The sequence below is a fragment of the Mauremys reevesii genome, linkage group 7, assembly GCF_016161935.1.
Source record: "Mauremys reevesii isolate NIE-2019 linkage group 7, ASM1616193v1, whole genome shotgun sequence".
NCBI classification, from domain to species: Eukaryota; Metazoa; Chordata; order Testudines; family Geoemydidae; genus Mauremys; species Mauremys reevesii.
The window spans coordinates 97,038,370-97,064,554 of NC_052629.1; the positions used below are offsets into that span (position 1 = coordinate 97,038,370).

Here is a 26,185-nt window from a genome sequence, read left to right on the forward strand (position 1 = left end):
AGGGGAGTTAGTGGGCAGGAATGGAGACCAGCTCAGTTTTATCTTGTCCCAGAGCCCAGCTTCTCGTCTTGGCTGTGGAGGGAGACCGCCCCCTATGGAGTGTCTGCTCCACCCTGGGAGGGGATAGCCCCCCCTACTGAAGGGCTTCTGTCCAATGTTCGAGCACATCTGCCTGTGCTTCATATTGCCAATTACTTCTTCACACTCACACAATTGTGCCTAGTGCGACCCGGACCCTGACCCACCTCCCCCAATCAGCTCTGGTGGTGGTGGCAGAACCAGAAACCCCAACTCAACCTGCTTTGCCTTATTCTGGGTTTGGTCTTGGTGCTTTTACTGAAATTTTCCATTTTTCAAACCAAAAAGTGGAACAGTCAGCCCAAATCCCACCTCTGGTCTGTGCAGGAGCCCAGCTCGGGGGCCTCCAGCCAGGGAGCGGCAGAGCCCAGGAGCAGGCTGGAGGGATGGGAGGTTTGGGCCCAGCTGCATGTCAGTTTCCAGTGTGGCAGCTGGGGTCCCGTACCCCACTGATGTCTCTCCAGAGCCGGTGAGCTGAAGCTGGGTCCAGCTGCACTGTCCCCTTTGGACCGGTGCCAACCTGCAGGGGCAGAAAACAGCAACATTGGGGCCTGGGATCTTGCTTTTTGTTGCTTCAGCCCCTAGGGAAAGGAGGAGGCAGGGTGTGTGTCGCACGCACACACGCTCCACCTGCTCTGGGATTCCTTGCTTTTACAGCCAGACAGGACACTTCTGATCCCAGCCCACACACAGCTGGGTGAGACAATCTGCCCCCACCCTGCACAGTTTGTACACCTCCCCCCAGAGCCACTGGCATCGGCCAGAACACTGGGGCAAATGGCCCTCAGCTCAGCTCCTTTCCCAGGTGCTGGAGCATGTCCTCACAGCAACCCCAGCATGCAGCCCATGTCTGGTGGTTGAGCTGGAAGGATACAGCCCAGCTGCAGTGGAAGCCCCTGAGCAGCAGAGTTTCTCCCCTCGCGCCCCCCCCAGGTCAGTTGTTCCCAGGGCAAATCCCTCTCCCTGATAAACATCCACCCCTCAGTTCCAGGCTGAGTGTCTGGCATTGGCTTGGATTGGCCTTTGTCTGCGGGACAGAGAGACCAGGATCTAGCCCCCTCGGGACTTTCTGTGGGGGCAACTCGCCCGCCGGGGTTTCCAGCTGGGGCCTGTTCTCCTGGCTTCTCAGAGCGGACATGCCCCAGAGTTAGGTGCAATCTTTCTTGGTCTGGGAAGGTCTGAAGGGGCAGGGAGCAGAGATAATGGGGCTCATTTAGGGAGGTCTCCATTGCTACTCAGGGACCCTCCCACTCATCCCCACCTCCACAAACTAGCCCTGTCTTACCCAGGCTGGGGCACTAGAAGGAATAGGCTCCCACGAAGATGGTGAGGCGCAGCACCGAGCTGGAGCGGTAGCTCATGAGTGAGTTCATAGTCACCATCTCCAGGTCCAGCACGTATTCCCGGGGCCCTGTGACAGGCCGGGCCAGAACCAGCATCGCACTGATGTTATTGATTTGCTGCCAAGAGAGCAGATGAGTTAGTGCAAGGGGCGCTGGCTCCCATATGGCCCCATTTGGGGGTGGTGGGGAAGGGGACATGGGGCCTTTCCCCCTCCAGGGGGTGCTGACCCAACCAAATCATATTTCAGTGTAACTAAAGCGGTGCCCACTTTGTTGCTGACCCAAGTCAAGGTGTGGCCCCAGTGAGAGAGCAGCAGAGGAAGCTGTTGCCAGCTGTAGGGGGCACCAGTGACATCCCAAAGGGGCCTGGTTTTCTGCTGATCTTATTTCCTGATCCGACCCGCCCCCCAAGCCCAGGGGTTCAGCCCTGGGTGCCTAGCCCTGGCCCTGACATTGTGGAGCTGATCAGCCACAGCCCCCACTTTCCTGTCACAGCAGAAGTGGGCAGCAGAATAAGGCCAGATTTTTAAAAAGGTGTTTAGGCACCTAACTCCCCTGGAAATCAAGAGCATTAGGCATCTAAATACTGTTTAAAACCTGCCCCACCCCTGGCTCTAGCCCTGCCCCTCACTAGCGCCATCCAGTGGACTGGCTCCAGCGCATGCGGGCTGGAGGGAATCCCCTCCGGCCCAAGGAGGCAAAGGAAAAGTGCCCTCCACACTTCACCCCCTTTGCCTCCTGCTCAGACTTCTCCCCTGCAAGTTCCTACTCATCTTCTGCCTGTTTCCTACAGCCCCCTACTACCCCCAGTAATAACTAGGGGGCATCCATAGCTTCTGTTGCCCAAGCACATTGCCCCCACCAGTGTGCCTGGCATCCCTCCACCCCCTCTAGTTCAGGGATTCCCTGTAACCCCTCATCCCAGGGGCTCTGTCTGCTCCCCCTTACTTCCACCCCATGAAACAGCTGCTGCTTCTTTGGTTGGCTGGGTTTAGACTAATGCAGGAAGTCCTGCCTTCAGGGAAGCACCCACTGGCTGGTGCTATGAGCAATTCAGAATGTCCCGCCCTCAAGGAGGAGCTCAGGCCCTACTGTCTGGGTTTCTGGATAAGCAGGACATGCCCACTGCCTGGTACTACGAGCAAACCAGAAAGTCCTGGTAGCAGCCCCCCCACTATTGGTAATTTGGTTAAAAGAGGAAGTCCTGCCTTCTACGGTGGTCTGTCCTGTCCAGAGCCCCCCCTCCTGCTCTCCTCCCACTCACCCGGATGTAGAACTCCCCCTGCTCATTGCCAGAGCGGATCTGGAAGGCATTGTAGGCTCCGGGGTAGACGCTGGTGGCCTGGATCTGGAAGACGTCGGAAGGGACGGTCCGGTCAGCTGTGATACTCATGTAACGGTGCACGATGGACGAGGGTTGCTCCCGGCACAGAGGGTTCGTGGTAGGGCACAGACAGCGGCTGTGAGGGGGGGACAAAGTTAGTGTGGGGCAGGACATCTGGGGTCCATCCCTGGGTCTCTCACTGACTTTCCAACTGCTTAGAATTGGGTATTTCGGTAGGGTTGCCAACTTTCTAATCGCACAAAAAAGAACACCCTAGCCCCGCCCCTTCCCTGAGGCCCCGCCCCTACTCACAACATTCCCCCCTGCCTCCCCCCAGTGGCCCGCTCTCTCCCAGCCTCCCTCACTTTTGCTGGGGCAGGGGCTTGGGGTGCAGGCTCTGGGGTGGGGCTGGGGAATGAGGGGTTTGGGGTGCAGGAGGAGGCTCCAGGCTGGAGGGTGGGGCCGAGAAATTTGGAATGTGGGAGGGGGCTGTGGGTTGAGGCAGGGGGTTGGGATGTGGGCTCTGGGGTGGGGCCAGGGCCGAGGGATTTGGAATGTAGGAGGGGTCAGTGGGTTGAAGCAGGGCATGAGGGCTTGGGACAGGGGTGAGGGATTTGAGGTTCAGGAGGGGGCTTCAGGTTTGGGGGGGCGCTCAAGGCTGGGGTGCAGGGAGGTACAGGCGCTGAGTTGAGGGTGCAGGCTCTGGGGTGGGGCCGGGGATGAAGGCTTTGGGTGCAGGAGGGGGCTCTGGGTTGGGGGGGGGCTCAGCATTGGGACAGGGGGCGGGGGCACAGGCTTACCTTGGGCTGCTCCTGGTCAGCGGGGCTAAGGCAGGCTGCCTGCCCGTCCTCACACCACGTTGTGCGTGCCCGGAAGCAGCCAGCAGGTCCGGCACTAGTGGGCAGGAGGCACTGCCCCCCCCAACTCCGGTTCCCGGCCAGTGGGAGTGCAGAGTTGGGGCGGGGGTAGCGCACGGAGCCCCGTGGCCCCCCTGCCTAGAAGCCGGACCTGCTGGCTGCTTCTGAGGTGCAATGCGGTGCCAGGACAGGTAGGGAGTAGCCTGCATTAGATCTGCAGCACCCCCGACTGGACCTTTAATGGCCCTGCGCCGTTAGGGTCCCTTTTTGACCAGGTGTTCTGGTCAAAAACCCGACACTTGGTCATCCTGTATTTTGTCAGAACACTCATCCCTCAGCTACTGGAAAATGAGGCATTACTAAGCACAGCACTGGGGCCAGTACTGAGTGCAAGGGGAGAGCGCCCCCTACTGAGCCCCCTGACCCTGCAGCACGGCACCTCCTAGTGCCACATTGGTGGTTCCTTATGAGTCTCCATCCAGGGACAACCCTGCTTAGCTAAGGGAAACTACCCAGTCCCCACCCAGACTCACTTGTCAGACACCTGCACGTAGGGCTCCAGGCAGCGGTTCTTCTCCACGCAGCGATAGCCCCCATGGAAATTGATGCAGCTCTGGGCCTCGGTGCATTGGTGGGCGCCCGTCTCACACTCGTTAATGTCTGTGGTGGGGAGAGACTGGGGTAACTGGAGTCAGACCCCCATCGAGATCGGGGCTCCCATTGTGCCAGGTGCTGCACAGACCCCACTGGGCCGGCCACCACACAGGACAACCTCCAGATCAAGATCAAGGCTCCCACTGTGCCAGGCACTGCACAGACACACAGTGACAATCTCTGCCCCAAAGAGCCCTCAGTCTGAATAGACATGGGGCAAGAGGGGAAACTGAGGCACCAGGCGAGGCAGGAACTTTTCCAAGGTGAGTAGCAGAGCCTGGAATAGAACCCAGGAACCCTGAGTCCCTGCCCATTCCTAGCCAGTAGACCCCCCACCACTGGAGGCAGGATGCTCTGGGGTCCCAACAGGGATCTGTTCAGATCTTGGCCTCTCTCCTGGGATGACTGGCTCAGAGAAGGGGGAAAACCCAGAATGCGTTTCACACAGCTCTGCCGTGGCCCTCAACCCCAACCTACAGCCCCCTGTGATGCCAAGCCACCCCCTTTCAATGGCTCTTGCAGGGGTTCTGGGATTTCTTTAGGGCAGCAGGGGCTGCTCAGGGATGGGGCCAGCTGGGGTGGGTGGAGTGTCGTGGGGAGGAAGTAGCTCGGTGGTGGAAGCCCCTCCCAGCACTGGTACCTTGGCAGAGGCGGGTGCCCAGGAGCTGGTAGCCCTGGGGGCAGTCGCAGGAGAATCTCCCTGGCTCATTGATGCACTGGAACTGGCACAGGTAGCTGGAGTAACTGCACTCATCAATATCTGATGGGGGGAAGCAAGGTGTGAGAGGGCCGGGCTCCCTTCATCTCCTAGTCCATCCCTGCCCCCGCTCCAGGAACCACAGGATTTGTCTGTGCCCATCAGCCTCACTAGAGATTCCCCCTTACCACCCCTCATAGCCAATCGGTGGGAAAAGAGCAGGGGGAGGAGCTAAGAAGGTCCCCAAGGCAAGGGAATGGGCAGGTGGGCGGAGCAAAGCAAAGGGGAGGGGCTAAATGGAATATGGGGAGGGAACATGGGAAAGTGGGAGGAGCAGAATGGAGGAGGAGGAGCTAGAATTGGAGACATGAGGGGAGGAATTGTCAGCGGGGAAGGGATAAGGGAAATGGGAAGGGTTAAAATTTTGGAGGAACTGAACAGGAGTGAGATAAAAGGGTGGTAGCTGATATACAACAACATGGGGCTAGAAAAGGGAGGGGCTACAGCTATGGGAGGAGCTAGGCCTGGGGCATGCTAAAAGCAGGGGAAGGCTAGGATTGGGGGCTGGGCTAGGAGCAGGGGCCAGGCTCACCTACCATTGCAGGTGAAGCCGTCGCGGTCGAGCTCATAGCCCTGGTTGCAGCGGCAGATGAAGGTGCCATAGGTGTTGAAACAGCGCTGCCCACACGGCGCCCCCATCTCACACTCATTCACATCTGCAAGGAAAGCACAGTGTGAGATCCCAACAAGCCCAGCACCAGGATGCAACTGCTTCTGGAGTGGGGCACAGTGGTGTATAACAGCGTTTAAACATTCACCAGGTGATGCAAATGGGAACAGGAATAAAACCCAGGAGCCCTGAGTCCCAGCCCCCCCCCCCCACTCTAACCACTAGACCCCACTCTCCTGCCACAGCTGGGATAGAACCCAGGAGTCCTGGCTCCCAGCCCCCATTGTCCCTCTGGCAGGGCAGGTCCCTTACCCACACAGGAGCGGTTGTTGCTGGCCAGCTGGAAGCCTGGCTCACACTGGCAGGAGAAGGAGCCTGGGGAGTTGACGCAGCGATGCTGGCAGTACCGGTACCGACACTCGTCGATGTCTGCCACACAGGAGAGAAGGGGTTAAACTCACATCCTCCGCCCCAGCCCCGCTCCCTGCAGCATGGCGCCCCCGGTGGCCGGTGCCGACTCACCCACACACTCAGAGCCAATCTTGCGGTAGCCGTCGGGGCACTTGCAGTGGAAGGCGCCGGCCGTGTTGATGCACTCCTGGCTGGGCTGGCAGTCATGCAGCTCGTACTCACACTCGTCCACGTCTGCAGGGGGCAGCAACAGGACATGTGGGGTTAGCCAGGGAAGACACCCCGCCAAGCCGGTGGTGCCAGGGATCAGGCCCCATGGGTGTCCTGGACAGGAGTTATCTGCCCCATAGAATCACCAGCCTCTGCTTGGGGGGAAGCAGCTCCCTAACCCACAGTGATACCAATCGCCTCCCTCCCAGTGTGCCTTGTGCTCCCCACGCACCTGAGGCTGTTCCCCCTGCCTGTCCTCCCCACCATTCCCTCCTCCCCCAAGCCGTGCCTTCGCCTGCTCCTCCCCCAGCCATGCCCCCACCTGTCTTCCCCCAGCCATTTCCCCCACCCCTCTCCCAGCCGTGCCCCCGTCTGTCCTCCCCACCGTGCCCCCTCCCCCAGCCATGCCCCCTTGCCCCTCTTCCCCCCAGCCACTCCCTGTGTACTCACCCAGGCAGGAGCCATGCCCATCAGGCTCATAGCCCTGGGGGCAGGCGTTGTGACGGGAGGCGGTGAGTGAGGGTCGGGGAGGCCGGGGCCGAGGGGCACTGGGGGGCGCGGCATTCTCCGAGTGCACGTCATTGATGACGGAGGCTGAGCGTGGCAGGCACAGGTACCCGCCATAGTGATTGATGCATTTCATCTCCCCCTTGCAGGCCTCGGGGATGGTCTCACACTCGTTCACGTCTGGGGACAGGCCCAGGGTAAGAACGCAGGAGTCCAAACCCTTCCTCCCAAGGGCTCACTACAGCCTGCTCCCCTCCCAGCCCTGGGGTAGAACCCAGGAGTCCTGGCTCTCAGCCCCCTCCCCCTGCTCTAACCCACTGGCCCCACTCTCCTCCCAGCCCTGGGGTAGAACCCAGGAGTCCTGGCTCCCAGTCCCCTCCCCCTGCTCCAGGGCCACCCAGAGGATTCCAGGGGCCTGGGGTCTTCGGCGGTGGGGGGCCCCCGCTTCGGTGGTAATTTGGCAGTGGGGGGTCCTTCTGTTCCAGGACCCGCCACCAAAGGGCCCCGAAGACCCGCGGCGGTGGCTCCCTGCAGCCGAATTACCACCGAAGCGGGACCCGCCGCCGAAGTGCAGCCCGGTCTTTGGCAGTAATTCAGCGGCGGGGGGTCCCCTTTGGCGGTGGGTCCCGGAATGGAAGGACCCCCCACCGCCGAATTACCGCCGAAGACCGGGCTGCACTTTGGCAGCGGGTCTCACTTTGGCGGTAATTCGGCGGTGGGGGGTCCTTCCACCCCAGAGCGGAAGGACCCCCCGCCGCCGAAGACCTGGAGTGGAAGAAGCTCTGGGGACCCAGGCCCCGTGAGAGTTTTCCGGGGCCTCCATAGCAAGTGAAGGACCCCGCTCCAGGGCGCCCGAAAAACTCTCGTGGGGGCCCCTGCGGGGCCCGGGGCAAATTGCCCCACTCCCGCCCCCCGCCGGGCGGCCCTGCCCTGTTCTAACCCACTGGCCCCACTCCCCTCCCAGCGCTGGGATAGAGCCCAGGAGTCCTGGCTCTCAGCCCCCCATCTTCAACCACTCCCCACACCTTTGCAGTGCTGTGTGTCTGAGTCCCACTGGTATCCGTCTGTGCATTCCTAGGGGTAAGAGAGGGAGACGGTTACAGTTGGGGGTCCACAGGGAGTGGGAAACAGCCCCCCCCAATATTAGGAGTGAATAAATCAAAGGGCTGAACCAACAGTATCCCATTGTCCTTGAAAGCATTAATGGGCCCTGCAGGGTCAGGAGAGGAACCCAGGTGTCCGAGGCCAGATCAGGCAATCAGGCTGCTAAGGGAAAACTGATCGGGCCCTGCACAGACCCCACCTGGGAGTAGGGCAGCAGGGACGGACGGACACAGAGCAGGTCTCATCCTCTCCAGCAGGGGGCAGCATGCACACGCACACAAAACTCCATAGATTTAATATGGTAACATGCTGATTGAATTTATCTCCCACACGAGACAAATCATAATGGTGGGGAGAGGAGGGGGCACAAAGCACCTCTGGTGGGGAGAGAAATTGGGGTGGGGGGGTGTTGCAGGAAGCCACTGAAATAGAGAGGAGGGATGGGGACGGTGGCACCCAGGGGCGAGGAATAGAGGGATGCAAGGAGCCCTGGTGGATGCGACGAGCTTGTTTGAGAGAAGCTCCGAAGAGAGCGACCGCTAGTTAATCCAACAGCGTTAGTGTCTCAGTTTGTGAGCAGTGGGGCTGTGCAGCCCAGTTTGTTATTCCAGGGTATCTCAGGGGCACTAAGGATGGGACCCCCTCCAATATACTGGAGTTTTGCTGAGGGACCCCTGTATACACAGTCCCCATGCCCCACCCCAGAGGCAGCTGCATCTCAGCATGGGGCAAGGGACCCTGTATAAACAGCCCACCCGCTCCACCCCAGAGGACATGTGCAGGGTGGGTGGCGCTGGCAGATTCTTACCGTGTAGCTATCAGGTTCCTCCAGCTCCTGTGCAAGTGCCGCGCCCACCAGCGCTGCCAGCAGCAGGCAGGAGACGGGCCACATGGTCCTGCCAGGGGTAAGGCAGGGGTTAGTGTCACTTGCCCACAGTCCTGCCTGTGCCCCTCAGACTGGACCAACAACCCCCAGACAGGTAATTAGAAACCCCTCTCAATTGGATCTGACCAATGGCCTGGTATCCCCACTATGTGTCATTGCCTCTGTACTGCTGCGAATGAAGGCAAGTCCCCTTGGGCACAGGGATCCTGTCCCTGCACCTGCCATGGGGCCGAGCGCACCCCACAGTGCCCTGGAACATATGGAACATGGATCCCTCTCCCTGCAAGCTGAGGCTTCCCCCGCCATCTCCTCCCCCTCCCAGTATCCCAGCACCCAGCAGATTCAAAGCCAAAGAGTTTGGTGGGGACACTCTGGCTCAGAGCATTCAGACCACTCTCAGAGTCCATCCAGCCCCATTTGGAGGGTGATGAGGGAGGAGCGGGGACCAACCCTGAATGGCAGCCCCTCTCCATACATTGTATCTTGCCCTTCCCACTGGGCCTCCCCCAACACCCCAATGGCAGAGATCCTTGGAGTTCTGGATCCCTTGGAGGTTTCACAGCTAGGTTCAAAGTGAGGGCATGTCACGAGTTGGAGGGTCTCAGCATTGAGTCCCCATTATAATCCAGCCAAACAGGCATTGCCAGACTAGGCCTCAATGGCTGGGATGGCAGGGGGACCACAGGTCTGGAGTGAGGGGGATCAGCTGAGCGGGGTGGAGGGGAGGGAGCCCAGGACTGGGAGGGCAAGGGACTATGAGTCTGGATTGAGTGGGATCGGATGAGCGGTGGGGGAGCGCGGAGCCCAGGGCTGGGAGGGCAGGGGACTATGGGTCTGGATTGAGGGGCACTATCCAAACAGAGGCTAAGGGAGTCTATCAACTCCTCTCCTGAGGCAGGAGCTCTGGTCAAGTCTGGACTAATTATAGCCTCTCCCTGGCTATGAATAGCCACCCACCCACCTCCCAGACCTTCTGGAACCCAAAGCCCCCTGGCCAACCCAATTTGTGGGAGGAAGGGACCCCAGAGCAGCCATCAGCAAATCAGAGCTGTGGGGAGCCAGGATATCCCAAGGCTGGGCAGGAACATTGTAGCATGGTGGGGGACAGGGTATTGGTGTTGGCAGTGGGATCAGGGGGAAGGGGCATCCTTAGGCGATGGAGGGGAGTAAAGTGGAGATGCTCCCCCCAAAGTACATAGCAGAAAGTATGTGTGGATGGTTCCAATGCACAGCCTGGCAGGAGCCTTCTTACTGACCCAGCAGTGTTAATATTTATGTCTGGCCGGGTCTATAATTAGTCTCCAGGGCCTGGAGCCCTGCGGCCTCTCCCAGCCAGCCAGAGCACATGTTAGGGAACATGGGTGTGCCCTAGAGGAGTGTACAAAATGACACCTCCCCCACCCACAGCCACTCTGGACCCCACTCTCCGGCTGTTGCCCCAAGGCCTGGTATTGCAAGGAAGGGAGGGGACAGACTGGAGCTGCGCTGCTGGACTCTTCCTACTCTCCTCTCCCCTACCCCAAAACTCTGTCCTGCTGCTGGAAGAAGATGGGCGAGAGAAGAGCCCTGCCTGTCTCCTGCACAAGCTCTGATTGGTTGCTCTTCCCCAGGGGGCACAGCATTGGGGAGGACAGCCAATCAGAAGGGGATCCCACAAAGGGCAGGATCTCCTGAGACTTGTCTCCAGAGGGGCTTTTCTGAGAGAGCTGGACATAGGTGGTGGGGTAGGGATCAGGGAGAGACCCTGACAGCAAGGGAGGCAGGCTGCGAGGGGATGGACTGGGACGGATCCCAGCAGTGGGGGAGGCAGGCAGGCAGTGTAGGGAGTGCAGGCTGCGGGGGATCCCAGCCTGGAGGGGCAGGAGGTGAGAGGTGTAAGGAGCACAGGCTGGGATCCCAGCAGTGGAGGAGACAGGGAGTGCGGGGGGGGGGGGGAGGAATGGACTGTGAGGGATCCCAGCAGTGGGGGAGGTGGGGTGTGTGGAGAACATGAGATGGGGGGAGGGGAATTGGGGAAGGATCCCAGCAGTGGGAGGCAGATGGTGTGGGGAGTGCAGGGCGGGGGAGGGATCCTGACAACAGGATCCCTGGCAGGGAGGGAGGAGGGCACTGTGGGGATTGTAGACCAGGGCACAGATCAGAGAGGGATCCCAGCCATGGGGGAGGCAGCAGTATGGGGATCACAGGGCAGAGGAGGGATCCTGGCAGTGAAGGAGGTGAGTGCCATGGGAAATGTAGGCTGGGGCAGGGATCAGACAGGCAAGGGAAACAGGAGTCGTGGGGAGTGCTGGCTGGCGGGGGGAGAATTGGGGCAGGATCCCAGCAGTGGGGAGGGGGGAGGGGAATTGGGGAAGGATCCCAGCAGGGGGAGGGCAGATGGTGTGGGGAGCATAAGGGGGGAAGGGATCAGGGAAGGAGCCTGGTGGTGGGGAGGGAGAAATCAGGCAGTGTAGGGTTCGGCCAGGTGGGGGGCAGGCAATTAGGTGATGAGGTGGGGGAAGGGGGGCAGTCTAAACTTTGGTCCAGCCAAAAATCTTACCTCCCCATCTCTGAGCTGGCTCCGTTAGGGGTACTCTCCCTTCCCCCCCCCCCCGCTAGGGGTCAGTGGGTCACAAATGGCTTATCTGGGCCTTGGGGAGAGGTCTGACCTGGCGGGGTCCCGCTGACCCAGCACCGATCCCAGCCCGTCCCGTTAGGACCCCCCCCCAAATCGCTGCCAATCGCGGTGCTGGTGCCACGGATACAAAGGGGGATTCCCAGGAGTCTGGGGCGCAGGGCGGCCCTGGGTGTTTTCCTGCTTTTAAGGATAACGCCCCTCGGGACCCCCACCGCCGGGCTCGAGCCATACACGGCCCGGTCCGCTCCCAGGGAGCCCCCACTGACCCCTGCTCGGCTCGATCCCCTCCGGCCCCACTTACCGTCCGGGATCGGCCCCCCGCCCCCGTGCTCAGGCCGGGGGGGTCCGGTCTGCGCCCCCCGGGCAGGACGGTCTGCCCCGATCCTCCACGGCCGGGCGGGCGCACACGGAGCGGGCGCTGGCGGCCGAGGCTCTCTGGGAGAGACGCGCTGGCTCCCCCCGGCCCCCCTGCCCCGAATTCCTGGCCCCGGGCCAGCGGGACCCGCCCCGCACCTGGATCCACTTACAGCCGGCGCCGCGCGCCCCGGGCCGGCCAGCTGCGAGACTGCGCCCCCTGCAGCCCCGGCCCCAGTCCTCCCCTCCACCCCGCCCCTATGCAGCCCCTGCCCCAGCCCCCTCCATCCCATCACCTCCACCCCCGCCCCTATGCAGCCCCAGCCCCCCTCCACCCCACCACCTCCACCCTCGCCCCCCTTCAGCCTCTGCCCCAGTCCCCCACCCCTCCACACCATCACCTCCCCCCCCACGCAGCCCCCCACCGCTCCACCCCAGCCCCCATCCACTCCAGCCCCATCACCCCCTCCTCCCCACCGCCCCGCTCCACCCTCCTGCCCCTAAGACCCCAACCACTCCACCCTCACCCCCATCAACCCTAGACTCCTCTGCCCCAGCACTGTTCTCTTTTGCTCACCCCAGACACCCACCCACCCATCAACACCCTGGTCCCCAGCCTCCTTCCACTCCCCCCTCCACACACTCCTGCCTCTCCCTGGAAATCCCTGCCTCCACAACCTGCCACCCCCATGGAACCCCCACCACTCATCTCCACCTCTGTCCCCTTCCCATCCATCTCCCTGCCCCCAACCTCCACCCCATCCCAGGGAGTGGCGACTGTTAATCCCAAGGCACATTTGCCCTCCCTCGGCATGCCCCACCTCAGCAGGGGATGGGGGTTCTGTGTCTGTGCATTTACCCCCCGGCCACTCAGCAGCACCCCTGAGAGGGGTAAGGCCGTTTGCTGTCCTGCCCCCCAGCCGGTGACCTTTGCTGACTTACACAAGTGGCTAGTGAGTTCCTCGGGGGGAGGGGGGGAAAGAGCCCAGAGCCCCCCCAGCAGAGGTGTGGACACCCCGATAGCCTTCCCCAGTGTTAAAGCCGGAGAAGTGCGACATTGTTTTTAACCCAGAGGTTAATTAACCCTGGGACCAAACAGCCACAGGTCTCCAGGTCCAGCCTGGCTACCTTCGGGAAGACACTTCAGTCCAGCTGGGCTCAGCACGGGGGTGACATTCTCTGGCCTGGGCCAGACTAGCTGCTCTCATGGTCCCTTCTGGCCTGAAGATCTATGGATCCAGGTTGGATACATGCATGCCAGGCTGGAGCCCAGGCACGAGACTGTGGCTCCCCCCCCCCGCCCCCCGATGGAACTTCAGACCTGTTCTGGAGGGTCTGGCTCCCAGCCCTCCCCCTGCCCTAACCCCCCAAACCCCACTCTCCTCCCAGAGCTGGGAACAGAACCTAGGAGTCCTGGCTCCCAGCCCCCCCACTCTAATCACTAGACCCCCTCCCCGAGTTGGGCTAGAACCCCAGAGTTCTACGCGGAGCTCTGGGAGCTGGGGCGGGGCAGCGGTATGGTATGGTGCCCCCAGGGACTCACTCAGGAATGGGGAGGCGCAGACAGAGCAGCCCCCTGGGGAAGGGATTAGCTGCACGGAGGCTCAGGTGTTCTGTCTGAGCTGGCACTGGGCCCCTGGGCAGGGTCGTCTGGAGAACAGAGACATGTGGCGGGGGGAGGGGGAATGGGAATCAGGACTCCTGGGTTCTATCCCACACAGACTTCCGCCAACATGTATCCCCTGCCCCCAGGGTGCTCCCTCAAGACTTTGGCCCTTCATTTCCTATTTAAATTTTAGAGTAAATTATGGTAAATAGAATCAATAACACAGCTGTGGCCCTCAATCCTGGCCCATAGCCCCCTGCTAGCCCAGCCCTAGGCTCCCCCCCCCACAGTTCTGCCAGGGCCCCTCAATCCTGGCCCATAGCCCCCTGCTAGCCCAGCCCTAGGCTCCCCCCCACAGTTCTGCCAGGGCCCCTCAATCCTGGCTCACAGCTCCCTGCTAGCCCACTCCTGGGCTCCCCACGAGCTGTATGCAGGGATGTAGCGGTGTGCGGGGTGCGATCTCATTAGGTTTGTTCAGCTCCAGGGTCTGTGTTTCTCCCAAAGCCATGCGTAGAGCTGAGGGAGCCCCCCCACACACACACACACCTCGCAGTTTCCCTGTAGCATGGGTCACCTCAAAGATGAGTCCTGGAAGGAGCTGAATTGTGACCATGGGGAGGCAGCAACTCCTGGAAATGGCTCCGCCCACCGACGTCGAAGGACGGGGCAGGCGAAACCGGGCTGGCGCTGCAGCTCCAATCCAGGGGGGTGTTGGTGGTGGGGATACCTGGCCGGGCCCGTGGCTCTGATTGGGGGTAGGGTGGGGATACCAGGCCAGGCCCTGGCTTTGATCGACAGGATGTCGGTAGTAGGGATACTGGGCTGGCTCCGATTGGGGGCTGGTGGCAGTGGGGCTACCAGGCCAGGCCCGTGCTTTGAACGAACCCTAACAAAAACTCAAATCCAACAAATGGCTCTTCCATTTATTTTCCAAAATGAGCTAAAACTCCGAAGATGGAGAGAGGGAATCTTGGGGGAGGCAGCGCACGGCCCTGGGGAAGTGGCGGAGGCTTCACATCAGAGCTCCCAAGATGCAGCCCAGGTAAACAGAATACGGGCACAGAGATCCGGCAGAGCAGGGCATTTAAAACAGTCAGGGCTCCCCCTGCTTGTCAGTCGTGGTACATCTTAAGCAGGCAGGATTTGGTGGTGCTCATGTACCGATCCCAGAGAGCCTGGTGCCTGCGGGTAAAGAACTGGGATGTCAGATGATAGCACTGAGATGCGTCCGTCTCTGGGGTGGGGCATGGAGGCTGTTTATACAGGGACCCCTCGCCTGGAGCTGATATGCAGCTGTTCTGGGGTGGGGTATGGGGCTACATATAAGGGGCTCTGTCATCTGGTGCTGAGATGCAGCCTTCTCTGGAGTGGGGAGCAGAGGCTGTTTATAAAGGGATCCCTCACGTGGTGCTCAGATGCAGCTGGCTCTGGGGTGGGGAGCAGAGGCTGTTTATAAAGGGATCCCTCACCTGGTGCTCAGATGCAGCTGGCTCTGGGGTGGGGCTGCTGGTTAACAGCTGCCATCAACGCTACCCTCGAGTTTAGGACCGGAAGAGTCTGTGTGCAGTGATTTTGGCGGTAGCAGCCCCCACGTCCCTGGTGGGCGGCACCTACCGGAAGGCATCCAAGGTGTGAGCAGATGTCATGTACTGCGTCAGGAAGAGACGGAGGTCGTTCAAGGTCCATTTATCTGACTTGCAGGGCTCAATGAACTGGGGAGAAGGGGGAAAAAGAGTCAGAGACAGCCTGGGTTCTGGGGGCAACACCCCACAACCTCACCCTCACCCCCTGCTTGCTGGGAATTGGGACTGGCTGGCTCGGGGGGGGGCAGGGAAATGGGACCTGGGGCATTTCCCCTCTAGGTGCCCCTCCAAGTCTATAATTCCCCATGCGGGGTGAGCTGATGGGTCTCAGCCCAGTTCCCAAAGGGCCAGAGTCCCCAGATTAGCCCCCCTTCCCGTCCTGGGCACTAACCAACCTCCTGCCCCACCAGCATGGAAGCTGGGGGGTGATCAGGCCATGAAGGTCAAATCTCCCTCTTCCCTCTCACTTCCTAAGCATGCGGGGCAGCATGTGTTCCGGGGGCTGGCTTCGGGGGCATCCAGGAGTGCCACGCCATCCCCAATTCACCCACAGACATTAAATCCTGGCGGTGGAGAATCTGAGAAGTCAATGTGTGTGGGGGGGGAGGAGATGGGGTTGGTATGTATGGGGCAGTGTATGGGAGGGGTATGTCCACCAGTAAGTGAAGCCCCCTGTGACCAGGTGTGGGGGGCCATGACCTGCGGGGGTGGGAAGGGAATGGGATGGGAGGGAATGCATGCAGGGTGGTACCTTTTCCACTAGGTCGATGAAGAAGTCGCGCACGTCCTTGGTGTGGATCAGCTTGGAGGCCATATTGACCAGTGCCCGTGACAGGTTCTGCGGGGCCCAGACAGGTCACCAGAGAGTCACGGGGGCCCTCACGCCTCAGGGATCTGTGCAGTTACAAACCACCACCCCCTACCCCCCAATTCACACACAGGGGAAGGGACTCACCGGCATCGCTCAGTGAGTTGGTGACTGAGCAGGGGAGAGAACCCAGGAATCCTGCCTCCCAGTTCCAAGCTGGGAGAGGGGTAGGGGCCGAGGGTGGAGCTGGCTCCTGGGGACACCCCAAAAGGAGAGGAGGATGGATCTGAGGGGAGGGTGTCCATGGTCCCAGTGCCCCCAGGCATTCAGAACCCAGAAGGCTAATGGGGCCAGGCAGCCTGACTCAGAATCCCCCTCTGGTGGGTGCCTCAGGCATGGCAGGTGCAGATGGAGGTGGGGGGTTCAGGGAGTCCAGAGCAGGCGGCTGCGGCACCAGGCAAGCCAGGCCGTGGGCTCCAGCCCTTCACTGGCACACGGGGGATCCATGTGATCAGGTAACGCAGAGGAAACGCATTGATAGGTGGTGCCAACAGGGGGCACCACTCAGAAGCCTGGCCACTGAAGGGGGCTTCTTGAACCAGGAGGGGGGAATCCCCCCTCCACATTCCCATTACTCCCTCCTTGTCCTCCACCCCTGGCCCCAGGACACACCTTGAAGTTGGCCTCCATCTCGTTGTACACCGAGATCTTCCCGCGCAGTGACGTGCACACCAGGCTGCAGAGGGACAGAGAGGTCAGGCCCCACACCAGGGGTTCGCCTGCTGCCAGCTCTCCCCAGGCCTGGGGCCAAGAAACGGCATCACATATGGACAGGACAGACACCCCCCAAAATGCTACTTCTCCCAGCTCCACCACACGCACTACAACACAGGCCACATGGGGAAAAGAACCCAGGAGTCCTGGCTTCCAGCCCCCCCCACTCTAACTCACTAGAGCCCGCTCCCCTCCCAGAACTGGGATTAGAACCCAGGAGTCCTGGCTCCCAGCCCTGCCCACATCAGGCCTGTACCTCTTATGCAGATCAAGCAGATCCTTATCAGTGATCAGCACCTTGAGCTCCTTGAGTTCCTGCAGGAATTCCTTATCCAGATCCACATCCATATCGTCCACATTGGAGTCTGGGGGGAGCAGGTGGACAATGGGAGAAGGCTTTGGGGTGGGGGTGGGTGGCGGGGCTGTTTATACAGGGATCCGTAACTCAGCACTGATTTGCAGCCACCTCTGGGCTGAGGCGTGGGGGCTGGTTACACAGAGGCGGGAATAAGTCTGGGACCACAGTGGGTAGCTCCCAGTTCCAGGGGAAGTCCAGCTGATGCATTCCCCACGGCACAACCCCGCAGAGCCAGGCTGAGCTACGTGTGATGTCGCCTCCCCCCACACACACACCCATGGAGTAAGATGACATTGCAGGTCCCCGTAGCACCACCGGGTGGTTTTTAATGACTGTGCCAGGAGCTGTCCAGGCACAGCTCTCTAGGGGCTCCGATTTGCCCCATTTCCTCCCAAGCAGAGGGTCCCCACTCTCACCCACGGCTCCCAGTGTCCAGTTCTGGATCATCTGCTCTGCACAGTAAGCGAAATCCTCAAAGGTCAGGAACTGCAGCTTCTTCTTGCCTGTCTCGAAGCGGCTGTTTGCGAAGAAGACGATGGCAGCATAGTCCCTGGGGGTGAGGTAGGGGAGGGTGTCGTACACTGAATCAGAAAATTCCTCTGTCCCTACCTCCTGCCCCACTGTCTCCCATCCAAACACTGACCCAGATCTGAAAGGGTGGCTTAGAGCAGCTCAGGTCTGTGCTGAGCAGGCCCAGCTGACGGTCCAAGGGTTTCAGGCTCGAGCCCAGGGTTCCAGATCCTGGAGTCATGTGATCGTTTCTGCTTGACTGTGCAGAGAGCCTGAGCCGATTGCTTAGAGGGAGCTGCCCCAGGGCCTCAGGCATCCTAAGGGGATGTTATTTCCAGCCTCACTGCTCCAGGGAGCCTTAGCCCAGCAGAGGGCTCTGTGTAGTGTAGGAGGGGTCAAGCCAACCCAGAGAGACACTCTAGGGGCAGAGCTACATCATGGTATGCCCCACTGGTACCCCCGACCTGTTACCTGGCTAGCCGGTCTGACAGCAGGAAGTGCTGCTGGATGTTCTCCACCAAGGACCCCCGCATCTCCTCCACCACCTTAAACACCCGCTTGAAGTTGTCAAACTGAGGAGGACACCAGTGGGGGGGGGGAGAGAGTCAGAGCCCTAGAGGGGAAGGGCCCCATATCCCATTCCCCCCACCCTGAGCCAGCCCCCACCCTGGGGCCTGATAGGAGACACTGCCCCCGAGGATCCTGGGAATCCCCTACCAAGGGTCCAGATAGGTGTCATGGTATAGGAGGCTCATGGGAATCCCCAGCCTGTGTCCTGATGCTCCAGAGACTCATGGGAGTCCCTAGCCCATGTTCTGCCAGGCTGCTGCCCGAGAGGCTCATGGGAGCTGCCGGCTCAGGGCCTGAGGGTAGCTGCTGCCCTACAGGCTCATGGGAACCCCTGGCCCGTGACCTGATAGAGACTCATAGAGCTGCCAGTTTGGGTCTAATGGTAACTGCTGCCCCAGAGGCTCATGGGAGCCCCGGGCTGAACCATACCTGGCGACGGCAGCTCTTGAGGGTGATGCCTGTCTTGGTGCTGACGTCATCTAGGTCCTTCTTGGTGCCCTTGGAGAGCTTCTTGCCCAGCACCTCACGCACGAAGGCCTCGTCAAAGGCATAGTACCTGCCGCCGCAGGAGTGGGTGACAGAGGGCACCTCAGCTGCCCCCTCTCTGCCCCTCTGGTGCTTCAGACACCCCTGTGCCCCCAGAGCCTCAGACTCCCCCAGTGGGACCTCAGACACACACCCACCACCCAACCTTGGCCCAGCTTCCCCTCCCCCATTCAGCCATGGGCTGGGCTTCCTCCCTCCCCGAACTTGGGACCAGCTTTTCCCCCCAGCCTCAGGCCCAGTTTCCTCTTCCCTTCTTTCCCCCAAGCCTTGGGCCAAACTTCCCCAACCCCCAGCCTCCCTGCTTCCCTCCTGGCCTTGCCCCCTTCACTTCCCCACCCAGCCTCCTGGCCTCCATCTGGCCTCCCTCCAGCCTTGGGCCCAACCCCCTCCTCTCCCAGCCCCATACCCCTCACCTTTCAATGAGCATGGCCTGGCGGGAGGGGGGGATCTGAAAGTGTAGCTGGTGGATGAGCTTGGAGGGGGTGTGCAGCAGGCGCTCCAGCATGTGGAAGGTGCGGTAGTGATCCATGGTGTCGCTCTGCAGCACGTCCACCGTGGCCCCCGTCTGCTCCAGGATCCCGCTGCGCAACCGCAGGCTCACTGCATCACTCACTGGGAGGGGGAAGGGCCTGAGGTCAGCAGGGTCAACCCCACACCACATCACTCATTGGGAGGGGAACAGGCTCAGAAGTCAGATCAATGTGTGTGGGCCAGACCTCATCTCTCACCACTCGCTATCGGGGGACAGGGTCAATGGGACAAGCATCCTATTTCCCTCCTTGGCATTAGTAAAGTGACAGGGTAAACTGAGGCACAGATGAGTTGCTGGGGGGGGGGGGGGGGGAAGAACATCCAGAGTTACTCTTCTCTCAGAGCTGGGGGTAGAGTCCTGAAGTCCTGACATCCAGTCACCCATTGCTCTAACCCACTAAGACCCTAATTCCACCCACAGGCCGGGGCAGAATCCTGACATCCCACCCCCCAACCCCCATACCTGAGTACCCATCCAGCCAGAGCTGGTACACCTCCTCATCGATCAGCGTGGTGTTCCCCACGAAGATGTCCAAGTCGTTGGTCATGGCCCAAGGCACCAATTCAACCCGACCAAGGCTCCAGGAGCAGGACCCCAACTCCCAGCTGCCCCCTGCTGGCCTCCGGAGAAGAGACACGGAGCCTATGGGGAGAGAAGGGGGCAAAGTGGGGTGGGTCTAGTAGAGCAGGGGGACAGTCGCACCATGGGGACCACCCCCTGATACAGTAACTGAGAAGCCAGAGAGTCCTGCCTCTAGTCCCCCTGCTCTACTAGACGCACTCCCCTCCCAGAGCTGGGACAGAACCCAGGAGTCCTGACTCCCACCCCCACTCCTCTCCCAGAGCTGGGGATGAACCCCAGAGTCATGGCACCCTGCCCCACTCTGTGTTAACCACTAGTCCCTACTCCCCTCCCAGAGCTGGGACAGAACCCAGGAGTCCTGACTCCCACCCCCACTTCTCTCCCAGAGCTGGGGATGAACCCCAGAGTCATGGCACCCAGCCCCACTCTGCATTAACCACTAGTCCCTACTCCCCTCCCAGAGCTGGGACAGAACCCAGGAGTCCTGACTCCCACCCCCACTCCTCCCAGAGCTGGGGATGAACCCCAGAGTCATGGCACCCAGCCCCACTCTGCATTAACCACTAGTCCCTACTCCCCTCCCAGAGCTGGGACAGAACCCAGGAGTCCTGACTCCCACCCCCACTCCTCTCCCAGAGCTGGGGATGAACCCCAGAGTCATGGCACCCTGCCCCACTCTGCGTTAACCACTAGTCCCTACTCCCCTCCCAGAGCTGGGACAGAACCCAGGAGTCCTGACTCCCACCCCCACTCCTCTCCCAGAGCTGGGGATGAACCCCAGAGTCATGGCACCCTGCCCCACTCTGCTCTAACCACTAGACCCCACTCCCCTGCCAGGGCGGGGGACAGAACCCAGGAGTCCTGGCTCCCAGCTCCCCCCCCCCGTGGGGCACAAAGACGAACCTGCGGAGCTGTCCCCCAGCTGACACTTTCCATATGACCCCGGAGCTGTTTGCTTCCAGGTCGCAGCAGCAGCATGGCTGCACGCGTCACCCTGCACGGGGCGGAGCCATCTGGGGCTGAGCAACTCGGAGCCAGGACGCCGGGGTTCTGTACCGAGCTCTGGAAGGAGGGGCGGGGGAGCAGACTCCGATCTGGATCTGCTGCTACTCCAGCCTGTGATTTAACGTGGATTAGGGAAATTGCAGGGGGTCCCGGTGCTCCCCTCTGCAGGCTGCACCTGGTGTCTCCGGGGTCTCCTTTGTCCTCTGCAGTTCCAGGGAGGATTTCGGGTGTAGCTTTCTCCCCTCTGAGGCTGTGCAGAGGGCAGACTCCCCGGTTTCTCTTTAGCAGCTCAATTGCAGCCAACTTCCCTTCCATTCTAGAGGGATCCCTGGCTGGGAGCTGAGATGCAGCCACGTGGGGTGAGGCGCGGGGGGGTGTTTATGTAAGAATCCCTGCACTGTGCTGGGGGCATTGGGGTCAGCACTGAATCCGAGGGGAGAACACCCCTAAGAAACACCCCCGCCCCCATTTTCTGCAGAGCTGGATTCTCCTGGTCTCCTAGGCCAGCCCTGTTCCTGCCCACTTGGAGGTCTCCCGGGGAGGGGACATTCTATAACCCTGAGTGGGGTGCGTTGGGGTCTCCCACTCCCAGCCTCTCCTCCCACCTCTCCCTTTCCTGCCTTGTGCCCATGTTCCAGCTTCGCTTCCCTCCCCCCCGCCCATGTCCCAGCGGGAACACAAAGGCCCTTTGTTCCCACCAGTCTTGGCATTGCAGGAATCTGGATCTATCTGCCAGCCATGGCCCAGCTACTCCCCAACCCCCGCTCCCTGCTAGGGAATGACCTCTGGATTCCTGGGTTCAAGCCCCACTTCCTGCTAGAGATTCCCCCCTCCTGCTATTGAACCCCCAGCCCTCTCCCTGCTAGGTATCACCCCCCCGTTCCACCCCCAACCTCCTCCCTGCTAGAGAACACCCTGCCCCAGAGACCTGGGTTCAAAGCCCCTTTGCTCCCTGCCCTCCACCTCTTCCCTTAGCCCCTTCCCAGACAGCAGCCCCCTTCCTGGCGTCCCTGTGTGTGTGTGTGGGGGGGGGTTTAGCACCCCTCTCCCTACCCAGGCCTGCCTGGGGCCCGAAGGGTTAACAGCACTTCCTTCCTCCCCCACCCCGTATCTCCTCTTCCATTGTAGCCCAACATCCTTCCTGTCTCTGGGACAGGATTCCTGGCAGCCCCTCCCCGCCTGTTCAGAACAGTGTGTGTATGGGGGGGGGGCACAGCTGGGCTAGGGAGAAGTAGGACGTGCTCTCCCCCGGCAGTCAGAGCAGGCCCCAATATGGGAGGGGTGCTACAGGGAGTGGGGCAGGTGCCTGGTGGGGGGGAGTGGCTGCTGGCCCCAGTGCAGTGCTGTGTTGCAAGGAAGGGGTAGGGGGCGCTTTCCCCTGTAGGGCTCCATCAATTCCCTCCCCCTTCTCCCAGCCCTACCAGGTGCAGCTCAGGGAGGGCCTCAGGTCAGTGGTTTATGACCCTACAATAACAACCCCAGAATGTCACCGGTGCACACTGGTCACAGACAGGCGGTACTCCCCCAGCGCACTCAGCCCCGCACATACACCCGTGGGGGAGACCTGCCCCCCACTGAACACCTGCCCCCACCTCCTTCCTACACACCCAGCACCTCGCCCCCAGCCCTTCCTCCCCTTTACCCACCCAACCTGCCTAGCCCTTCGCTCCTGCCATGCACTAGTCCCTCCGCCCTCCTTCCCTTCCCCTCCCCCCCAAACCCGAGTTCCCCGCGCCCCCGTCCCCATCACAGGCACCTGTCACACACACACACACCCCCCGCTGCCCCCACCCGCTCCAGCCCCCCAGCCTGGCCCGAGCGGCCCACTCTAGCCACCCCTCCCCCCGCCTGCCCTCACCCCCCGCCCCGGAGCCAGCCCGCCGGCCGGGCTGGGGGATGCGGTGCCGCTGCTGGCATTTGTACCGTTCGCATTGTTATTCCCACGTCACGGCTTCCTCCCCCCTCCCCAGCAGCGCTCCGAGCCGCAGCCCCGCTACCCACCCCCCGCCCCGGCGGGTCCCCGCCGCAGGATGCGCCGGCTGCACTGAGCCCCGGCAGACACCAGCACCGCGGGGGCGCGCACCCTCTGCCGGGATCCCCCGCCCCGGGAAGGGGGGAACCATCCTCCCCTCCCTCCGCCGGGCCCGGGCTCAGCCCCCGCAGCCCGGACCCTCCTGAGCCGCGCGCTGCTGGAAGGGGGCAGCTGGCTGCGCTGGGGACGGTGCGTCTTGGAGACGGGGGTCGTGCGCCCCCCCACTCAAGCCGAGAATCGCCCTCGAAGGTGGTTCGTGCGCCACAAAGAAAAGGCTCCTGCGGTTCCAAGCAGCCAAAGTGCGTGGTTGGGAAGGAGCCTGCGCCCCAAAAGAGACGATTCCGCGGCCCAATGGGGCCCGTGCGCCCCGAAAGAGCCCAGGTCGCTGGGTAGGGGCTCGTGCGCCCTGACCCGAAGAAGAATAAGGGGGGTTCCGTGCGCCCCGAAGGTGCCAAGGTCGGTGGCTGGGGGGGCCGTGGGCCCCGAAGAAGCCGGGGGTCCGCGCGCATCTAAGGTGCCAAGTCGGTGGCTGGGGGGCCCGTGCGCCCCGGAGGAGCGGGGGCCTGCGCCAGGGGAGGCTGCGGGCCGGGGGCTGATCTGCGGGCGGGAGGAGGCGGGGTGGCGGCGCTGGAAGGGGCGGGGGAGCAGGAACCACCTTGCGGCAGCGCGATGGGCAGCGAGGCCGGCGAGCCGGCGGCCGGCCGGGCCCTGGCCCAGCTGAGCGACTCGGAGCTGGGCGGCTGCAGCAAGGAGGAGCTGGTGCGGCGGCTGCGGCAGGAGGAGGCGGAGAAGCTGGCGGCGCTGGTGCAGCGAGGGCGGCTGATCCAGGGCGTCAATCGGCAGCTGCAGGAGCATCTGCGGGAGATCCGCGAGCTGAAGCAGGTGAACGAGCGCCTGGCGGCCGAGAACCGCGAGCTCCGCGAGCTCTGCTGCTTCCTGGACGACGACCGGCTGAAGGCCAAGCGGCTGGCCCGGGACTGGCAGCTGTTCGGGCAGCAGGCGGCCCGGGTGCTGCGGGACGAGCTGGCCGCCTGCCTGCACAAGCTGGCCGGGCTGGAGGGGCTGCAGGAGCGCCTGGCCGCCGATAACCTGGAGCTCAAGGCGCTGTGCCTGGCGCTGGAGGAGGAATGCGCCGCCCGCGCCGACAGCAGCCCCGTCGGCTCCTCGGAGCTCAGCCTGCCCTGCGGGCCCAGGGACCTGGGCGACGGCAGCTCCAGCACGGGCAGCGTGGGCAGCCCGGACCAGCTGCACTTGGCCTGCTCGCCCGAGGACTAGAGACTCCCCCAAGGGGCCGGGGGGCCAGGACCCACCCTGACTAGAGACCTCCCCCGGGGCTTGCCCCCCAGGACTGGACTCCCTCAAGGGGCCAGGAGCCCCCCCTCAAGGGAGCTGCTCCCCAGTGACTTCACCCAACCGCCCCCACCAGAAGGACTGGAGAGCAGAGGATCCCCCCCAGGCTGTTGATGGGGGTCTCTCCCCTGGGATCTGGGCAAGGGGTGCTGCAGAGGATGGGGGGGTCATCTCTGTGAAGATCCCAGTGCAGACTTTGGGGGGTAGGGAAGGGAGCTGGTAACTGGGGGGCAGGTCAAAGATGCATTTTGGGTGCCACCCTCCCCCCCAGAAGCAGCGTTGCTCTGGCTTCTTCAGCAACCTCTCTCCCCCCCCAGGTGCTAACTCCAACCCCCCGGTGTGGTGAGAGCAGTTTGACTCAGGGGATGGGGAGATTAGGGCAAACCCTCCCCAAAAAGAAGTAAAAATAATAAATGTTTTAAAATTGCTACTTTGGGCAGAGTCGGTGTCTCCTGATTGGTGATTTCCTGCTTCTCTGAGCTGGGAATTTTCGGTCCTACCTGGTATGGCCCCAGCGTGATGGGGGGAGAGATTTTATTGTAATTTTTCTGGGGGGACTCTGATTGTTCCAGTTCCTACATATCCTGAGTCTGTTCACTTTAGATTTCAGGATTTTTTGAGTTTGCAATGTCCTATTTTATCTATTTCGGGAATTTCACAGTTCCTTGCTCTCCAGATTTCAGCTCCAAGTGTTGGATTTCCCGATTTGCAACAAGAAAGAAAAAAAGTTTCAGTGAAACACCAGTTCAGCTGTAGAAAGGGTGTGTGGGTGTGTGTGTGCAGGGAGAGACGAGCTTAACCCCTATGCTCTTAGGGTGATTTATATCCACCATGGCCCAGCCCCATAGAAATGTCCAGTGTGTGCAGGGGACACAGGGTTGGGAGCCGTGGGAAAGTGAAGGAGAGATGCGGAGATACCAGGGGGCTGTGGGTTAGGACTGAGGGGCATGGACAGGACTGTGGGAGAGCCCCAGGGTTGAGATAACAGGGGCTGTGTTCAAAGGGGACAGGCTGTAGGTGTCTGGATCCTGGCTAGTCCAGGCTCCATGAAGTAACTAGTTCCCCATGTCTTGCTCAGAACAGGGATGGGTCCCGCCATCCCTTCCTGCCCAGAGACAAAGGGCTGCCAGGCCAGGAAGCAGATATCCGGATCCTGAGGCCATGATAAGTAAGAGCTGACAGCAGCAATCCAGCTCTCTCTCTCTCTCTCCAGCTCTACAAAACCCAGGCGCCTCCAGGCTGAGAGGATCTGGGGAGGAGGCTGTTCCCCAACCCCCCAGACAGGAGCGCAGTAGGAAGCAAGGGCGGCTACTTGGCGTGTAGAAACTTTGCCTATGGAGACATGGTAGCTAGACACAAAGCACTGGGCTGCAAGCAGTGCGGTGGGGGCGCTCTCCCCTGCAGTCAGTGCTGACCCCAATGCTCCAGCGAGGCACTAGGGGGCGCTGTGCTGCAGAGAATTGGGCTCAGTAGAGGGCATTCTGGCCTCACAGTCAGTGCTGACTCCAGAGCCCCACCCCTTGCTAGGGGGCGCTGTGTTGCATGGAGGGGGTTGGGGGGGTTCAAGTTCCCAGCAGACACAGGCACAGCTAGCCCTGCCCAAGCTGTAGCAGCTATGCCTGCTGCCCACAGGAGGCCAGGAAGTGCCCGTCTGTTTGTGTTAGTGCTGCCTCACTGGGCCTTTGCAAGGGCTGGCAGGCAGGCAATGCACCACTCCCATACGTACACACCCCCAGCACCGTGCATAATGGAGCATGGGGATGTGGTCCCCAGCCACCTGCACACCCACTGATTCTTGCTTCTGCTCCTCCACCCTGGGCTTTCCTGCCGGCAAGCATTGACTCCTGGCCTGGGTGCAAGCTTAGACCTTAGCAGCCCCTAGTGGCAGCATGCGACTCATGGGGGCCCAGAACACAAGCTGTTTTGTATCCAGCACCGTGGGGCCCCAATCCCTGCCTGGGGCCCCCAGATGCTTCCCTGATACAAATAATATCCACCCGCCTGGCCCCAGCTCTGCCTGACTGAGCATGGAAAGTCCCTACTTACCGCATGTTTATGTCAATAACACGATAACCTTTGAACACTGCATCCAGTCAATTCCACAATGGCTGAATGTCCGCAACAGGCAAAGCCAGTGCTTATTTGTGCCAGGGTTGAGCCCTGGCACCTCTGGGCATGGCAATTCCTAGCCCCAGCACCTCTGCGCTTGGTAGTTCA

At 61.4% G+C, this 26,185-nt stretch overlaps 3 protein-coding genes across 4 annotated transcripts; 1 reads left to right on the top strand and 2 right to left on the bottom strand.

Moving 5' to 3' along the window:
* Positions 1–301: 301 nt before the first annotated feature.
* EFEMP2 (EGF containing fibulin extracellular matrix protein 2) lies at positions 302–11,827 on the bottom strand. Its single transcript, XM_039547557.1, has 12 exons — positions 11,660–11,827; positions 8,664–8,751; positions 7,777–7,825; positions 6,695–6,931; positions 6,146–6,268; positions 5,936–6,052; positions 5,550–5,669; positions 4,897–5,016; positions 4,136–4,262; positions 2,686–2,881; positions 1,364–1,538; positions 302–598 (listed from the first exon to the last, which is right to left on the bottom strand). Exons 2-11 carry the CDS (start codon positions 8,745–8,747, stop codon positions 1,377–1,379), a joined length of 1,335 nt encoding a protein of 444 aa, XP_039403491.1. The 5' UTR covers positions 8,748–8,751; positions 11,660–11,827; the 3' UTR covers positions 302–598; positions 1,364–1,376.
* Positions 11,828–14,220: 2,393 nt separating this feature from the next.
* Positions 14,221–20,778, bottom strand: LOC120369250 (FGF1 intracellular binding protein). Of its 2 annotated transcripts, none has more exons than XM_039482315.1 (11): positions 20,762–20,778; positions 19,462–19,641; positions 18,881–19,079; positions 18,351–18,477; positions 17,823–17,923; positions 17,258–17,391; positions 16,740–16,848; positions 16,382–16,445; positions 15,653–15,739; positions 14,933–15,030; positions 14,221–14,500 (listed from the first exon to the last, which is right to left on the bottom strand). In XM_039482315.1, the coding sequence occupies exons 2-11, from the start codon at positions 19,544–19,546 to the stop codon at positions 14,431–14,433; spliced, it is 1,074 nt and encodes a 357-aa protein (XP_039338249.1). In that variant the 5' UTR covers positions 19,547–19,641; positions 20,762–20,778; the 3' UTR covers positions 14,221–14,430. The 2 variants fall into 2 exon arrangements, with proteins under 2 accessions (XP_039338249.1, XP_039338248.1); XM_039482314.1 differs by lacking the exon at positions 20,762–20,778 and adding an exon at positions 20,485–20,686.
* Positions 20,779–23,226: 2,448 nt separating this feature from the next.
* Positions 23,227–24,398, top strand: CCDC85B (coiled-coil domain containing 85B). Its single transcript, XM_039482316.1, has one exon. The coding sequence runs from the start codon at positions 23,288–23,290 to the stop codon at positions 23,891–23,893; it is 606 nt and encodes a 201-aa protein (XP_039338250.1). The 5' UTR covers positions 23,227–23,287; the 3' UTR covers positions 23,894–24,398.
* Positions 24,399–26,185: the final 1,787 nt, after the last annotated feature.

Coding starts and splice junctions, on each gene's coding strand:
- LOC120369250 (XM_039482315.1), bottom strand. CDS start 19,546: ATGACCAACGACTTGGACATCTTCGTGGGGAACACCACGCTGATCGAT. Junction 17,392..17,822: donor CTGTCAGACCGGCTAGCCAG/GTAACAGGTCGG, acceptor CCTCACCCCCAG/GGACTATGCTGCCATCGTCT. Junction 16,446..16,739: donor CTGCTTGATCTGCATAAGAG/GTACAGGCCTGA, acceptor GTCCCTCTGCAG/CCTGGTGTGCACGTCACTGC.
- CCDC85B (XM_039482316.1), top strand. CDS start 23,288: ATGGGCAGCGAGGCCGGCGAGCCGGCGGCCGGCCGGGCCCTGGCCCAG.
- EFEMP2 (XM_039547557.1), bottom strand. CDS start 8,747: ATGTGGCCCGTCTCCTGCCTGCTGCTGGCAGCGCTGGTGGGCGCGGCA. Junction 2,882..4,135: donor TACGTGCAGGTGTCTGACAA/GTGAGTCTGGGT, acceptor CCCCCCTCACAG/CCGCTGTCTGTGCCCTACCA. Junction 1,539..2,685: donor AGGGGGAGTTCTACATCCGG/GTGAGTGGGAGG, acceptor CTCTCTTGGCAG/CAAATCAATAACATCAGTGC.